Raw genomic sequence first — 16,547 nt, 5'->3', positions numbered from 1 at the left:
CGGACACTAGGCACTATGCCCTAACAATCTTATGCTATTATATGACCAATCTCATCCAATCCCTACCATCCCCTTCATCCTAAAGCGGGGGAATTACTCACACATGGATGGGGGAAACATGGCTGGTCGATGGAGAGGCGTCGGTGGTGATGATGGCGATGATCTCCTCCAATTCCCCGTCCCGGCGGAGTGCCAGAACGGAGTTTCTGGTCCCGAGACGGAGTTTCGCGATGGCGGCGGTGTTCTGGATGTCTTCTGGCGATTTCGTCTAACCCCCGTGCATTTTTAGGTCGAAGACGTTAAGTAGTCCAAAGGGGGCGTCGGAGGCTGGCCGAGGCGGCCTCACCATAGGGCGGCGCGCCCCCCTCCTAGGCCGCGCCGGCCCATGGTGTGGGGGCCGTGGGCCCTCCCCTGGCCTGCCCTTCTGGCTCCGTGAATCTTCTGGAAAAATAGGCCCTTTGACATTAATTCCGGGGATTTTCCAGAAAGTTGGATTTCTGCACAAAAACGAGACACCAGAGCAATTCTGCTGAAAACAGCGTTAGTCCGTGTTAGTTGTATCCAAAATACACAAATTAGAGGCAAAACAATAGCAAAAGTGTTCAGGAAAGTAGATACGTTTTGAACGTATCAGTGGTCGACATCGTCGGCGCGTAAGACAGAGGGGCCTGCGCCGTGGCCGCTGTCTGCAAAGATGGCAGCACACACTCACCCGACAATTCATCGAATAGCGTGCAGGCACCAGCCATCGCTTCTGCAGGCATCGGCCTCGGGGCCTTGGAGTGTGTCGTCGGTGCACGGTTGAGGTCAGTAGATGAAGGCGATGGACCCGTCATGAACTCGCCCACCTCCGGTGACCCATCACGTTGAAGGTACAAGAACTATCGGCGCCATCATTTCGTATGCGCTGGGCGGGTGCCCAAACGGGGCAGTCGGTGGGGTGTTGTTGACCGAGGAGGAAGCGGTCGGGTCACAGAGGAGCCGGAGCTTCCCACTGAGGCTGTGCCGGCTCCCGCCGCGGCCATAATTGTATGGCCTTCGCCTTCGCCTCCGTTTGGAGGAGTTGGAGCTGCTCGGCCGCCCTGTGCCGTTCCTCCGTGGAGGCGGCCTCCCTCTTCTGTTGATCAAGCGGCCTGCACCGTTGAGCATGCTTCTTGTTCTCCACTTGCCTCTGCTCCGCGGTGAGCTTGGGCCTCGCCTTCTTCGTCGCCGCCACGGGCCGCATGACCACCGGAACAGCCGGGACCTCCTCAGCGACAGGAGTGACAATGGTGGCAAGCTCGGCCTCGTCTCCGATGATGGAGGCGGCGGCAACTTCGTCGGCCATCCTCTATGTTTGGGACTCGAGTGGAGTGGTTGTGGTTTGGGAGCCAGACACGCGGGCCAGGGGAGGACAAGAGGAGGACGCAAGAGGCCAGCCCTCGGTGTTCGCGGCCACACAAACCAGGCCTAGATTTGGACCGGCTTTGGATCGTCCCGGACGCCGCGACCATTCGTTTTTTGGGATGCGTCTGCGCGTTGGGCCACAGATTTTTCCGATTCGACCCATCCGGACACGCGGGCATGGAATGGATCGCCCCATTGGAGATGGCCTTAAGAATTCGGTTGCAATTTTCTGAAACCCAAAACCAGGAAAAGGACATGAGAGTGTCATCATGGCCTCCTCCTCTCAAGGCCGGGAAGCATGACCGCTAAGTCAACTCGGCAGCGGTGGCGGCGGCTTCTCTGAGGCTTTCATCGCCAACCTCATCGCCTAGTTTCTCCTTGCCTCTTTGTCAACGAACGGGTCCCATGTTCTTCCTCACCAAGCGCCTCGACGCACAGGTGATCCTCGCACCGAGAGCAGCAACAACAAACATCAGAATATATGGTGAACAAAGATAGCAGAAACAACATATCACATCAGCATCACCCTCCTACCTGAACAAAGAGCAAAAGAATAAGGAATCAAATCAATATGGTGCTCCCAGACTTGAATTTTACTCCACTCAAAGAAGACGATGTACATATACCTGAAGGAGAGCATGCATATACATTATTAACTGCAAACCGGTTCGAGAGGGTCGAGGAGCGGGTGCGCCACGCGTGTGGAGTGGAGTTTGAGGTGGATCGCGACGCTACGGAAGGAACTTCGAGATAGTCAAATTCTTTCTTTCCACGCAAATCTTGTGTTTTTTCAAAGCCGAACGTAGATAGCAAACAACTAACATGTACATACCAACAAAGCTTCTCACATGATTTTAATTTAAACCGTAATGTCAAAGCTACGTGCACGTGTCCATCCATTAGAGTAGTCAATCAACAACGGTAAAAGTACCAACACCAGTATGCTAGGAAAAAGGAACCGAACAATCTGATCGAAATCGAGGGAAGCCGAGAATACAATTCAACATTATCGATGACATAGCAGCCCGGACAAATATTATGAGGATAATCATCCTCGCTGCAACCATGAGGAAAGATTCAAAAACGAGCAAGATCTAAAGTTTCATGCCTAGAGAAATTTAATTTCCCAACACCACCATTGAAGTTGGAAAAGAGTTCCCGTCGTTGAACGAAGAGCCGAAGATCACTTATTGTATACGATGACGCCTCCATTAACGCGAAGGCAAAAAAAAAAAGACTACTACAAAAACCCTAATATAATATATTAAAAGCACTATTTTTATTAAAATTACACTCATAGATCGGGTTGCCCACCATTCCCGACGTGGGTGAGTATTGGCTAATCACTTTCAAGATTTGCATTCTTCCCTTTTTTTGTACGTTCATTTGTAGTTTTAATTTGAATTTAGAGAAGTGGGCCACACAACAATAAGGCTGGTTATAGTGGGGAGTAATTTAGAGTAGTAACATATATCATATTATTAGGTAGTACTTATATGTGGTTTCATGCATTATGTAATTTATTATGTTACAGACTCATCTTGTCTTGGAGTGTGTAATGTTATAGTAACATAGTTAGTTACCACATCACTATATTTCTATATTTATTGGCATGATATATCACCAAAGCGTATTGGGATGGGTGATCTTACTACCTATGAGTAGTCGATTAGATCTACTGTAAGACCAATTACACAATTTTATTTTTAGGAAGTGACTGTCTCAGTCTTGTAACGAATCGCAAAGTAGTTAAATGTCTGGTTTTTTCGCAGCTACTAGAAAACGTGCACAAATTACAAAGTATTAAAGGAGAGTTAATTAATTTGCAAATAAAGGGAAGATTTGTTTTAGGTGTAATCCGTGTGAGTAAAATCTCCGCTACAACCTATGTACATCTAGAAAAGTTTTAGACCTAATTTAGCAACAAAGTTTTTCTAAAACACCATCGTGTTTTAAAATCATAATATTTATCGAATCCAAACACCTTTAAGTATTTGATACATTGGTATTAGAAACTAAAGTATTTCCGAAATACCAAAAATAGTTTAATGGAAAACGGGTCTTAGTTGCAACTCATGTCTCAACTCACAGCTAGCACCCTCACTCGTGCAATTAAACAAATTCCCAATCAGCCTAGAAATAGCAAAACCTATTTTTTTCACAACAATGCTAAAATAAACGGAAAATTGCCCAACAAGAAAATTTGTGTAAGATATGAATACATAAATCTAATTACTACTCCCTCCGGTCCTTTTTAATTGACTCAAATTTAGTACAAAGTTGTACTAAATCCGAGTCAATTAAAAGAGACCGGAGGGAGTACTTATTACATCTGGAATTTTCATCTACTGGCCGGGGGCAGCGGCGCTGGCATCGTCCTTGTCGCAGAAGCTGGCCCTTGTGTAGGCTCTTAGACGGTAGATAAGGGCGATGCTTTCCGCGTCAATGGTATCCATGTGTGGGCCCATGCGCCGCACGCGAGTCTCGTCCGCCCTGTAGTTGCACTTGAACCTCTTGGGCATATCTTCGAAGCCGTAGGCGCCGTCATCTATCTCTTGTGCAACGAACCTCGGCTTCTTCACCACCTGGTCCAGCGATCTCTTCTTGCTACCTGCCTCTACCTCCATGGCACCACCTGCCTCCCGCACGCACGTTTCTTTTTTGTCTTTGCGTTTATCAACTTGTAGCTGCTTGATCGCTTGATCTCGTAGCGTTTCCCCCTCCACCTATTATTCCTAGAATTTATTGACAGATATTACAGGCACAACCCGAGACGGACACGGACTCCTTCGATTCGATCCAGTATAGGTCGAGAGTTTACAGGTGTACCGGAGAGGCGGAGACGGACCCCTGTTCGATCAGTAGTATAGGTCGAAAAGCACCTACTCTGATCTGTCCGATAATTTGAAGGGGAAGCCACATACCAGTGTACCACGTACTCCGTATCTCCAAACGCGCACGCAAGGATCGACTGGCCTTCAGATTCCAAAGATCTGTTCTGCAGCTTACACACCTACCAATATCTAGTTCAGTTGGCCCTCAGCTATCGAAGATATGCTCTACAGCCTCTACCCATGACTATCAGGTTCCTACAATGAACCTTGCAGCAATATGTTTCCAATCTATCACTGTTACCTTCTTTTCAATTGCTAACGCCAAAAAACTTAGAAGGTGCGATCAATGCTAAACCAAGCAAATAAGAATGAATATTGTATTAAAATTTTCAGTGTTCACAAGTAAATTCAACATAAGCTACAGCTCGACATAGCAATCGGTATCCATAAAAATTACTCAGACATCCCTTGTAACGCGACACAGTAAACACTTGAAGGCGCCATCAAAACTTCTCTGTTGTGAATTGTGATAGGGGGGATCATGCATGCTTCGGCATGTTCCGCATCAGCCCTGGACTTTCCTCACTTGGATGTGGTGAGTAGATTCTTCTCTCCAGATCGACTGTGATCCACTCTGAACCAGGGTGACATAGTCCCCTTCGCTCATGTATTTTGCGTCCTATGACATCAACAAAACATATAGAAATTAAGGGACTAAACTTCCATGCGGATCAGCATGTTTATTGTCAAAATAATGATAAAAGATCAACTAACCAGCAAGCTAGTAATTGCTCTCGAAAAAGTCTCTTCCGCGTCATCTGAGAACTCCATCAGAATGGGAACCACGCCCTGATAGAGTGCCAGCCGTTGCTTCACTCGTACTCTGCAACAAGAGTGAAATGCCATTGTCAGTACCCCAGAGCATCAATCATAGATCAATGCAGAACCTACTCCCAAAGTGGATTTCACAAGAGGGCTTGTCCATATATTTTGGCATGGCATCGGTAAACTTCACAAAACAACTTACTCATTGGTGAATGCATATATGGTGGACGAGGGACGGTAGTGGCTCAGAAGAACAGCCATGGAACCCACACGTGTAAACACAATGATCGGCGTCTGAAGAGTGTTTGCCATCATCGTTGCATGAGACCCGAACATTTTACTTAGTTGGCTTTTGCAGAAGTCATCATTGAGCAGAGCCTGCAAGGAAAATCATGAGAAGGCAAGGGTTCAGCACAGAAAAAAGGGTGTTAGGCAGTTGGAGCCTAAACTATGAACATCAAATAAAGCATAAGACACTGTATAGTGGGTTGAAGATGCAGAAACCAGAAATAGAAAGGATCATGCCTGTGGGCGTGCAACAAGACTCGGAGCTTTAGTTGGGTCATAAAGGCTGGATTCTGTTCTAAGTGCCACAGTGTGCATCACCTTCACTGCCTTCAATGGGTACCTAAACACAGCAAGATGCAGAGGTAAGTCAAAATGCAAATAAGTGAATGTAGATCTTACTCGCTAAAAACGCTTGCATGATTGCTTGATTACTATACATACGAACAGGTTGAAAACTTACTTTCCGTGAGCAGTTTCACCAGAGAGCATAATGGCATCAGCAGCTTCCCGAACAGCAATTGCTATATCAGAGACTTCTGCCCTTGTTGGAGTTGGGTGATCTATCATGCTTTCCAACATATTTGTGGCAACAATTACTGGTTTCTGCATGCTTCGGCATGTTCTGATAATCTCCTCCTGCAAAAGGTATCGCAGTTAAGATTTAATTGATGGTTGGTTACAGTTTAGGCATATTAACTGGGAGAATATTTTTCTTGCTGCCATAAAATTATATATATCGCTTTTTAGTCTCACCTGTAGTAAAGGAACTTCCTCAACTGGAAGTTCAGCACCCAGATCTCCACGAGCCACCATAGCCTATAAACATTTCAAGAAGTTCAGTATTTAGCAGTAACAAACAAGTTCATGAAGGTGGTGAATTATAACATTTTCATTATCACATACATAAGACCTGCATGCACACACACAGGATGCATCAAGACATACATAGAACAAAGGAATTCAGACAATATTGTGTTCAAAGTTTTAGTTACAACCAAAGATCCTCAATAAACCATTTCTTGACCTAAATACTGATGACACAGTCTAAGGTAATTTACATGTGGGAAGGAGTTGCTACTTGTTTCAACATGAATGAACTAATAATACAGGCAATGTTCAGGGCCTTACCCCATCTGAAGCAGCAATAATTGACTGCAGGTTTGGAATTGAATCAGCACTCTCGATTTTTGGAATGACATGTATATCCGCATTAGCACCTGGATATTAAAAAATTAAATTAAATATTGAAAAAGCACCCAATATAGATTTTCAGGACTTCCATACATGACAGAAACATTACTTTTCAGGTAGTCCTTGAGTTCATGAATAACATTGGCATCCTTCACGAATGAAACAGCATAGAAATCAACACCGTTTTCCACACCAAACTTGATATCTTCCCAATCCTTCTCTGTTGTAGCAGAATCATGTCAGGATTTGTGGACAACTATGTGACAATTGAATATGTTAGGGCAGAAACAAACAAACCTGTTATAGATGGAAGAGTTGCACTCTTTCCACGTACATTAAGGTGGCGCCTTGATTTCAACTCTCCACCATCAACCACTACACACTTGACTGTGTCGGTTGTTTTTGACTTCACGGCAAGCGACATCATTCCTCCTGTAAGACAAGCAATATGTGAAGGATCAGGAAGTGTAACATTATGTATTGTTTAGCTGCAACCAATACGAATAAATTTTGAAAGACAGCTAAATAATCTGATAGAATGAAAGTAGTACTTCCTCTGATTCACAATATGAGTAGTTTTTAGGACATTGGCACCGCCTTCGAAGTAAAAAAAAATACCATAGTTTTGGAAAAAAACATGATGCTTTAAATAGTATAAACTATTTCTTATGAAAATATACTTCATGAAAAAATCTAGTAATTGATATTGTCCTGTTGATAATTCTTTGATTCTTTCTATATTGAGAGTCAACCCTAAAAGTGTTGAGTGACACCACAGATTCTAAAACTGCTTGCACTATAATAAATCAGGAGGAATAGACTGAGCAAGAAATAACAAGGAGTAGTTGTAGAGAAAATACGAGGTACTTCTTCAAGCAGACATTAATGATCCACATGAAAAACTGCGATCTAAATGGTGAAAGATCAGTCCTCACCATCCACCAACAGTATGTCACCAGATTCAACATCACTTATGAAGTCATCATAGTTCACACTGACAGTGTCTATGGTGCTGACCCCCCTTGTGATCGTGAAATTGAACTCTTGCCCTTCCACAAGCATGATTGGCTCAGGAACATCCCCACTTCTCACTTCCGGACCCTGCATCACCGAACCTTAATCATCTTAACCCATTTGACAGTTACACTGAATTCAACGTATCCAACCATGACATACCTTTGTGTCCAGCATGATAGCGATGGTGTTGCCATCGGTGTTCTCCGCGTTGTACTCCTTCACCAAATCAATCACCTTCTTGTGCGACTGGTGGTCGCCATGGGACATATTCATACGCGCGACGTTCATTCCAGTCTCCGCAAGCTTCCAGATCATCTCCCGCGTGTTGGTCGAGGGGCCTATGGTGCAGACAATCTTCGTCTTCCTCCGGGTATTCACGCCAGCCGCTTGCGAGGTGGCGTCAGCAGCAACCTCGCTTTTGCTCTGCAGGGGGGAAACTATTAAATCTTTGACTGAACGAAGCACATGTTTCCACCAGCTGAATCCCCCCGTCCCGTTCAGAATATTCAAAGCAAACTAATAGGGAGAACAAATGGGCCTGTAGCAAGAGAATCAAGGAATTGCCTCGGAATCGAAAACGAAATGGGCGTTAGAGTCCAGTAATCGACATAAATCACTTGGAGAGCACGAGCCGGCCAATTTTATTTATTTTTTCAAGTCGGAACTGCTTTTGTTTCTGTTCATACTAGCGTCAGATCAGAGTAAAAGACATGCAGTCCTGTGAATATAATGCGGTGGAAATGAGCAGATCAAAAGGGCTGAACGACGAGGCTACAGCAAGCTGGAAGCCTGGAACAGATCACGTCGGAGCACCCAACGCGGCGCTCGAAATCAGAGACCAGTCAGTCAGTCAGTACCAAGCGCGCGGCAACGGCGGCTCCACGACGGCCACGAGCGCAAACAGACAAATCCGAGCAAAGCGCGACACGGCGAATCCAACCGGGGCGCTCGGGATCAAAATCTCCGAGCGGCGCGGGGCGGACGAATCGCTCGAACGGCCCGCGTCAGAACCCAGAGCATGAGACAGAGACCAATCTCTGTTCAGCGCGCACGGAGCAGAGCAACAAGCAAGGGGGCGCGCGCGAGGGAGAGAGAGAGAGAGCCGGCGCGGCGCGGAGACTCACCAGAGCGGAGAGGGAGCCGTTGTTCCCGACGACGTGGAGATCCGCCGCCACCTTGTCGGAGGCGGAGGTGCGCAGCACCCGCGCGGCGACCGCCCGCCTGGGCTGCGGGGGCGCCGCCACCGCCGCCGTCGACGGCCTGGCCGCGGCCACGCGTGTCGCCGGCGCGAATCCGCGCACCATCTCCCCCGCCGCCGCCGCCGCCGCCATTGTTGGAGGATGGACCGGGGTTCGCGCAAGGGACAGAAGCTGCGGTCGCGGTGGAGGAGGAGGAGGGAGAGGCCGCGAGCGATGCGAGGGTTAAGTTAAAGGGGGGAGGTCGCAGGCACCGCCCGTTTGATCCGTGGGCCGGGCCTTTATACGCCGCGGGGTGGGTGGGAGGGCCCGTCGCCAGGTTAGCAGGGCGGCGCGGTCCATACGATGCGCTCGCAGCCTCGGTTCCAACGCCCGCCCAAGAGAAGCGGAGCCTCTAGCCTGCCTGCCTGCTTGACTGGCGTGAACCAGTTACATGTGGGACCTGTCAGACATGCCAAAACTAGAGCAGATTTTTTTCTTCCAAAATATCTTTTAGTTCGTGGTACATGTACACAAACCATTGCACACACTACGGTCGTGTTCGATAGCTCAGCATCCCCTCCAGACATGCTCTTTGAATGTCATTGGATGGTCTGCGTTGTGCCTCGCACGCTGGAATGGCCGAATCGGTAACTTTTTGTGACCAGACCCCAGCGGTTTAAAAAACGAAGGTGTCATGCACGCGGGAGCTCGCCACGACATGGCAGGAGACAGCGAAATCCTGCGGCGTTTCGCAACAAAGTTGGGTGTCACGGCCTCCTCCATTAGCCTCATTACAAAATCCTCACCCCCTTCGATATCGATGGTGGCAACGCATGTCTACCCCACTGGTTCGTTCCTTCTACTCTGGCACTAGTCCGTGGCCATTGTCTCGAGGAGGAGCTTGTCTTCTTTGTCTCCGGCATCGGATCTACGGAATCATGTCCAGCGAATGCAGGTGATCTTCTCTCTCTTCTCCAACCCCCGCATGTCTCCCTCATCTGCCATGATAACCACATTGTCCTCCTCTATTATCTGCACCCACTCTAGATCAATTTATTAAGTATCGTAGGGTCAATTTAGCCGGTGCTCGTGTTAGATCACCTTGATTAGGTCAACCAGCTCGAATTTATCCATCGGGCAGCAACACTCGTTGTTGTCATCCATGCATGGAGGGCTCACACATGGTCATATGTTACAATAGGATTAAGAGAGGATTGCAAATCGGAGTTACATCTATAACTCCAATGATGTACAGTTCTGTACGTTCAAATGCTTCGGATGAGAAGATCCCCGTTTATGATCTTGTCAGAAAGTTCAGGGAGAGATGATTGACATGTATCTTCATGTTATGGGTTATAACCAAACATTTAGAGTGATTGATAGCACATTCAGGAGATTAATGTAGAATATTTCTCGATATTTGAGGCAAGTGTTGTATACGGTTGGAGATATGATCAAGCCATCACTTGGTCACACACATCCCAAGATATAAAAAAAACTACAGATAGTGTGGCTATATTTCAGGGTGAGCATTAATTCTCTAGTTTACTTTTATTAAACCACTAATGTGGTGAGAAACATGACTCTATATTTGTTTCTTGATAAGATTATATTGGCGTGATCGATGATATTCATGTGTCTGCTAATGCTAGAATCAAAGTCTTGAACATATAGAGGATATTGTTGATTTTGATCTGAAGTTCACATATGTGCTAACTGATTGGAAAGGATCTACGCATGACGCAAACATTCCTTCTGACAACTTATCTAGAGTTGATGAGTTACATATCCATGATGGCAAGTTCTATCTTGAAGATGATATGTATACATGTCGACCTGAGATTCTACCACACTTCGAAAAAAAACTAGGTATCATCTGAACAAGTTCACTGCATGGAGCATACCGCGTAACACAAAGAAATGTTCAATATCAAACACACTAACTTTAGAGTCACCATTGAGAGAGCATTTGCTGCATTGGTTCAAGATCCTTGACCAGAAACTATTCCACACTTACGACACCCAAGTGAAGTTGTTTCTTGCTTGTTGCTTTCTTCACGGCTAGATCTTATGTTGGTCTACGTGACCATTACAGATGGGCATAGGCAGCCCGCCCTGACCCAAAAATCCTAGGTTGGGCCGAGCTCGGGCATGTTTTTTTTTGAGCCGAAACGTCGGGTCAGGCTAGGCTCGAGCTACGTAATGCGCAAAATAGGCATGGATTGGGCCAGGCCACTCGGGCTGGTCCAAGCCTTTGCTTGTTCGGGTCGGGCCGAGCGCACCTTGTGGCCTAGGAAATAGGTACAACCTAGGAAACACACTCTACGAGGAGTGCCACATTCTTTAAAGTGAAAGGCAATGTTTACCAATTAGTACCTTCATCCTAAAACTTAAGGCTTATATTATTTTTAGAAAGTCAAACTATGTCAAGTTTGATTAAGTTTTTACCAAAAAATCATTAATATGCAAAATACAAAATTAATATCATTAAATAGATGATGGCATATATTTTCGTATGGTATCCACAGAACATTATATTTGTCGATATATTGTTCTAAAAGTTTGGTAAAAATTTAATTGGTTTCACTTTAGAAAAAATAAAACCTTAAGATTTGCGATGGAGGTAGTATTCAGAAAAATAAAGAAAATGTGAAATTGAAGCACTAACGAGGGAAGGCATGCCACCATGCCTTATGACATGGTTCTCTTTTATTCACTGGCATTGACGAGGATAATAAATTTGGAAACATTTTTAAGTAGAAAGACTAAATTCGTCAAAAGCAGCAGACAGAAAGATAAACCGAGCCACACTTGACTCGTCGTGTGTGTGTCCTAGGGTGTGTGTGTCTTAGGGTGCGGTGAGCGGCAACTCCCATTTGTGTTGGAGTGTGTACGTAACGTACTGGTCCGTACTGGGAAACGGTGTCCGGCAACGGGCCATTTGCGGAGAGGAATATGCCACGAGAGAGGGAGGAGGATCCTGTTGGGGCCTTGTGGGGTGCTGGGGGTTGGGCAGTTGGAGACTTGCGCTCAGCTGTGGCCTGTGGGCGCGGAGATAGCAATGCAACAAGGCAGACAGCAACAATGCGAAACTGGCTGGAGCTCCGCTTGCCCAGCTAGTACGCAGATGCAAGTAAACGTGCCCGTCGAGGCAGACGGGGACGGATAAAACGATGCGAAATCCGTCTTGCTTTCGAGGACCGATCAGCGTGTGGCGCAGGTCAGCTACATCCCGCTGTTGCGCCGGTCATCACTCGTGAGCCCGACGAGTCGCACGTCTAGGCATATACGGTTCTCCGAGTTTCGCCGTGGAAACTGCCTGCCTGGCCGAGAAGTCGGCAGCGTGTATTCCACACGAGGAGGACACGTGCTTGACTTGGATCCTGCGGTGAGCGGACCAGGAATTCCCCTCCTCATTCCTCACCAAGTCGGCAACGTACTACGACAGTTCCTCCCTACTCTACAGTACTGTGCAAACAACTGGTACCATTGGCATTTGGCACAAAAGTCAATTCATATTTATAAATAAACTTTGTAATACAGACAAATGAAACACATCAACACACTCGTCGGCGGATCACGGCAGATGAATCCCAGGAGCAACATGCCCAAAAGATAAACCTGGGCCTAATACAAAACACCGTCAGGTTGGCAGTTGGCACTCATTATTCTGATGCACACTAGGGAAACCTTTGTTTCTTCCTTTTTCCTTTTCGGGGTTACAAGAGGATACACTTCACGATCAAGGTGGTTCTTCCCAAGGACAAAAAGGAAGGAGCGGACAACAAGACATCAACACAAATTGCCATCGACCATTACGGGTTTCGACGACAACGAGGTACAAGAGAGGTCTTATGTCAGCTCTGTTGACTTCTAGGAGAACACAAGGACGCTCTGCTGACTGACGTATCAAGAGTCGACTCCAAATGGAAGAACTGCAGCCGCGACTGGCCTCCCCTCTTCATTCAGAATGTTATACGTCGAAGCCGCGTTCCTCTGCCAAACAACACGGAGCATTAGGCGCATGCGGGGCTAAAGAGTTTACACCATAGATATCAAAGCTTCGATTTGGAACTGAGGTTAACAACATAGCAGCTATGTGGAACGGAGGAAACACATTTGAACGTTATTACCGAATCGATGGCTTCCAGTTTCATCCCCGTTGACCGAATGAACTTGCGCAGCTCAGGACTGACCGGCTGGACGTATTTCCCACAACCAAGAATTAGAATCTCTGGAGACAAGTACAGCATATTTGATGTTACGAACACATCAACATTAGTTTGGTTCAGGAATATGCAGAACATAACCAGATTGGTTCACCCCTCGGCACTGAAGCAAATAGTTTTTCAACACTTGTACTTGGATAAAAACTAGAGCAACTTGTTGAGCCCCAACAAGGAAATAAGAAACAGACAGCAACATCTTGCACGACAAAACAATAGTATTAGCATAAGAAAAGGCCATGAACAACTGTAGAGTACTGGCCACGATACCTGGGATTGGGTGCACAACTTTGAAGATTGATAAACTGCATTATCAGAAGGAATTAGATTGTCAGTAAATAACAGACAGACACACAAACATGAATAGATTCAAAAGCACTACTGTAAAGAGATGGTCTAATAGAATTGAGTCATTGCTTAAGACATGTATACAACAAATAATACATTGCTCATGACCATGTCGAGCAAATAATACATAACCATCATCAACCTCTGAAGTACAAGCGCGAACCCTACCTTTCCGCAGTTATATCTGCAAATGTTTTGGGTGTCCAGGTCATTATCTTGTTTTCTACTATCAGCAAGCTGCCTTCATACTTTACATTGTTAATATTGAACCCAGTGTCATCGTAACTGCAGAGGCAGAACAGATTTGAGTCATCTGATGAAATATACAAGTTCTAAAAACTAAATGACATGGTGTAATGAAATTTTCATCAGAAAAATACACAAAATACTGAAAGCATAACAAGAGAATATAACTGCCAAGTCATGGAAAAATTCAGGTGCGTCCCAAACCACTGGTTTTGGCAATTTCGGTTACTCTTGTCAATTCCCTATAAATGAGACTGACAGGATGATTCACAGCAAATAAAACAAAAGTTAGAAAAAGTAACGAAGAATGTAAAAAAACACACTATATGTTGTCCTATCCACCCCTCATGACAGTAGTGCAAGACAATTCGTTAAAGAGAAACTGAGGATCCAAAGCATCTCTCCAGTTTTCTATTGAATATAAAAAACAGTTCAGTACAAGGGCCCAGGGCTTAATAGGATTGATAGGATACTAATACCAACAAGTTGCAACTTATTTACCGGAATCTCATCAGCAAAGAACTCCGAGGTTAAGCGTGCTTGGCCTGGAGTAATTTGAGGACGGGTGACCGACCGGGAAGTAGTTCCCGAGTGCGCACAAGTGAGGATAAAGTGCGCAGGAAAGACATGTGTTGGTTTGTGGGGCTAGTCTAGAGATCAGAGCTGCCAGGGGTAACAGGCCTGACCGGGGGTGGTCGGGGTGTTACAAAGGCTTACTTATAAGGAGTACTATGCAGCTTAACAAGGAAAACAGGTATGCCCAAAAATTGGTGTGACAACCTTACTCATAAGAGAATTAAAATATGCTTCCCAAGACCAGAAATGCATCTAAATCTTAGGTTTTGAACACCCGAACAACTTGATATTTTTCTCATACATATCAGCTGCCAGCTACCAACGACATTTCTGTTCGTTTTCCTTATCATCCTTCCAGAACAAACGAATCCTAGGTTCATCTACCTCTTGCAAACTGGAACAAACAAAAGCATCTATACTTGATAAGCGTACATAAGGTAAACAAGAATCAGCAAGAGTAGGTCAGAGTAGCTTATCCTCCCTCCCCCACACCTCCACCCCAGGATAAGAAACCACTTCGACCTAGCCAATTTCATATTGGCTAGGAACACCAGAATAATTTGAGAGTTAGTGATCAATTCTCAGAAATTCTTGTGGCAGACTAGCAGTATAGCATCCACTTCATATATCTATTTAGCATCTAAAGGATAAAAAAGGGAAAATGGGCAGCTGCAGCCCTTCATCGTCAAGCAAGACTGAGTTAATTATCCTATGTCAAGTTCGACAAGGTAACGAAGAATGTAAATAAAAGGCTATATGTTGTCCTATCCACCCCTCATGACAGTAGTGCAAGGTGATTTGTTCAAGAGAGAGTGAGAATCCAAAGCATTTCTCCAGTTTCTATTGAATATAAAAAAACAGTTCAGTACAAGGCTTACTTATAAGGAGTACCATGCAGCTTAACAAGGAAAACCGGTATAACAAATTATTGGTGTGACAGACTTAGTCATCAGAGCATTAAAATAATGCTTTCCAAAACCAGACATGTATCTAAATCTGAGGTTTGGAACACCCAAACCGCTAGCATATCAGCTGGCTGCTACCAGCGGCATTCCTGTTTGTTTTCCTTATCACCCTTCCAGAAAAAAATGAATCCTAAGTTCATCCACCTCTTGCATGTTGCAACAACCAATTGAAGCGTTTATAATTGAGGAGCGAACTTAAGGTAAACATGAATCGGCAAGAGTAGTTCAGAATAGTTTATCCCCCACACCCGCACCCTAGGATAAGAAACCACTTCCACCTTGCTAATTTCCTTTTGGCTAGGAAACTAAAATAACTTGAGAGGAAAAGATGACTGTGCAGCAAAAGAAAGATCACTCAAACATGTTAAAATTCCTCTTCGTTCAGCCCAAAAGTGGTCAATTTACTTTTGTGGAAGTTAGTGATCAATTCTCAGAAATTCTTCGTAGCAGTACAACATCGACTTTATATATGTAGCAACTAAAGGATAAAAAGAAAAAAATATGGGGGGCTGGAGCCCTTCATCGTCAAGCAAGAATATGAGTTAACTATCCTATATGAAAGATAATCACTTCTAACCAAAACCTCTTCAGTTTCACTACATCTGCTGGAAAATGACATTGCATTTCGTGATAGTACGGATTCTCAGCATATAGCTCTAGAAGGATTGTTCTGGTTTATTCCTACAACTGACTAGCACTACACTTTAGAACAATAGTAGCTACATCACTCCGTAGGCGGTATCTAGTTTTAAGAAAAGAACACCAGTTTGCAACTAAACTTCAGGACACTAATCAACCACAGGACCTTTCAGATAATTTTGTAATTAAACTTCCAGACCAACCTTAATATTCGAGTAAATCTATCAAAATACCATGATGATTCGTTGATCATACATCAAATGCCTAAAGCGCAACCGAATTCAAGCACATTCCAGAAATTTAAAGATTCACAGATAGGTTTAGAAGAGGGCATTTTTTTTCCAGATGTTGAAGAGGGCATTCTTACTATCGCAGATCAAAAGCTGAAAGGAATTGAAATGGAACAGGGATGATGTAAGGAAAGGTTACGATTGGAAGCGGAGCTGGTCTTCGGGGACGCTGTCGATGAGGTTGATCTGGTCGTAGAGCGAGAAGGTCCTCCTGATCAAACCAAATCGACATCGCGGTCAAGTTAGGCACGCATCATCCAATCAGCAGGAGAGAGACGAGGAGGAAGGGGAGGGGAAGCCGATGCGAACCTGAGAGACGGGAGGTGCCTGAGCCTGGGGGCGCTGGAGTTGGAGATAGGCCCGCTCCGCAGAGATTTCACCAGCGTCGCCAGCGTCTTCTGCCCCCGCGCCGCCGCCATCTCCTCCTACTCTTCCTCACCGTCGGCCGGTGGAGCCGCGTCGTGTTCTAGGGGATCGGAAGTTTTGCGCCCAGCACCTCTGATAAGTCTTTCGAATTACGAATGGGTCCTTTGAAGGA

The 16,547-nt window shown here is 45.4% G+C and overlaps 2 protein-coding genes across 2 annotated transcripts; both read right to left on the bottom strand.

Moving 5' to 3' along the window:
• Positions 1-4,581: 4,581 nt before the first annotated feature.
• LOC124647788 (pyruvate kinase isozyme G, chloroplastic) lies at positions 4,582-8,872 on the bottom strand. Its single transcript, XM_047187664.1, has 12 exons — positions 8,666-8,872; positions 7,701-7,964; positions 7,460-7,625; positions 6,822-6,956; positions 6,634-6,744; positions 6,462-6,550; positions 6,087-6,149; positions 5,794-5,969; positions 5,571-5,673; positions 5,248-5,423; positions 4,995-5,103; positions 4,582-4,899 (listed from the first exon to the last, which is right to left on the bottom strand). The coding sequence occupies exons 1-12, from the start codon at positions 8,870-8,872 to the stop codon at positions 4,786-4,788; spliced, it is 1,713 nt and encodes a 570-aa protein (XP_047043620.1). The 3' UTR covers positions 4,582-4,785.
• A 3,342-nt stretch (positions 8,873-12,214) lies between these two features.
• LOC124706309 (NADH dehydrogenase [ubiquinone] 1 alpha subcomplex assembly factor 3-like) lies at positions 12,215-16,465 on the bottom strand. Its single transcript, XM_047237963.1, has 6 exons — positions 16,319-16,465; positions 16,149-16,220; positions 13,462-13,578; positions 13,216-13,250; positions 12,853-12,953; positions 12,215-12,715 (listed from the first exon to the last, which is right to left on the bottom strand). Exons 1-6 carry the CDS (start codon positions 16,426-16,428, stop codon positions 12,629-12,631), a joined length of 522 nt encoding a protein of 173 aa, XP_047093919.1. The 5' UTR covers positions 16,429-16,465; the 3' UTR covers positions 12,215-12,628.
• Positions 16,466-16,547: the final 82 nt, after the last annotated feature.

This window comes from Lolium rigidum, chromosome 4 (genome assembly GCF_022539505.1).
Source record: "Lolium rigidum isolate FL_2022 chromosome 4, APGP_CSIRO_Lrig_0.1, whole genome shotgun sequence".
Classification (NCBI taxonomy): Eukaryota; Viridiplantae; Streptophyta; class Magnoliopsida; order Poales; family Poaceae; genus Lolium; species Lolium rigidum.
The sequence above is the reverse complement of the archived record's forward strand: the minus strand, read 5'-3'. Positions and strand labels throughout refer to the sequence as shown.

What these genes read in the sequence shown, in the direction of transcription:
- LOC124647788 (XM_047187664.1), bottom strand. Translation starts at nt 8,872, where the DNA reads ATGGCGGCGGCGGCGGCGGCGGGGGAGATGGTGCGCGGATTCGCGCCG. An exon ending in AACTCTTCCATCTATAACAG is followed by an intron (nt 6,745 to 6,821) that starts GTTTGTTTGTTT and finishes CTGCTACAACAG; the next exon opens with AGAAGGATTGGGAAGATATC. An exon ending in GAGCAATTACTAGCTTGCTG is followed by an intron (nt 4,900 to 4,994) that starts GTTAGTTGATCT and finishes TTGATGTCATAG; the next exon opens with GACGCAAAATACATGAGCGA.
- LOC124706309 (XM_047237963.1), bottom strand. Translation starts at nt 16,428, where the DNA reads ATGGCGGCGGCGCGGGGGCAGAAGACGCTGGCGACGCTGGTGAAATCT. An exon ending in AGTTGTGCACCCAATCCCAG is followed by an intron (nt 12,954 to 13,215) that starts GTATCGTGGCCA and finishes ACTTGTCTCCAG; the next exon opens with AGATTCTAATTCTTGGTTGT. An exon ending in AACTGGAAGCCATCGATTCG is followed by an intron (nt 12,716 to 12,852) that starts GTAATAACGTTC and finishes GTTGTTTGGCAG; the next exon opens with AGGAACGCGGCTTCGACGTA.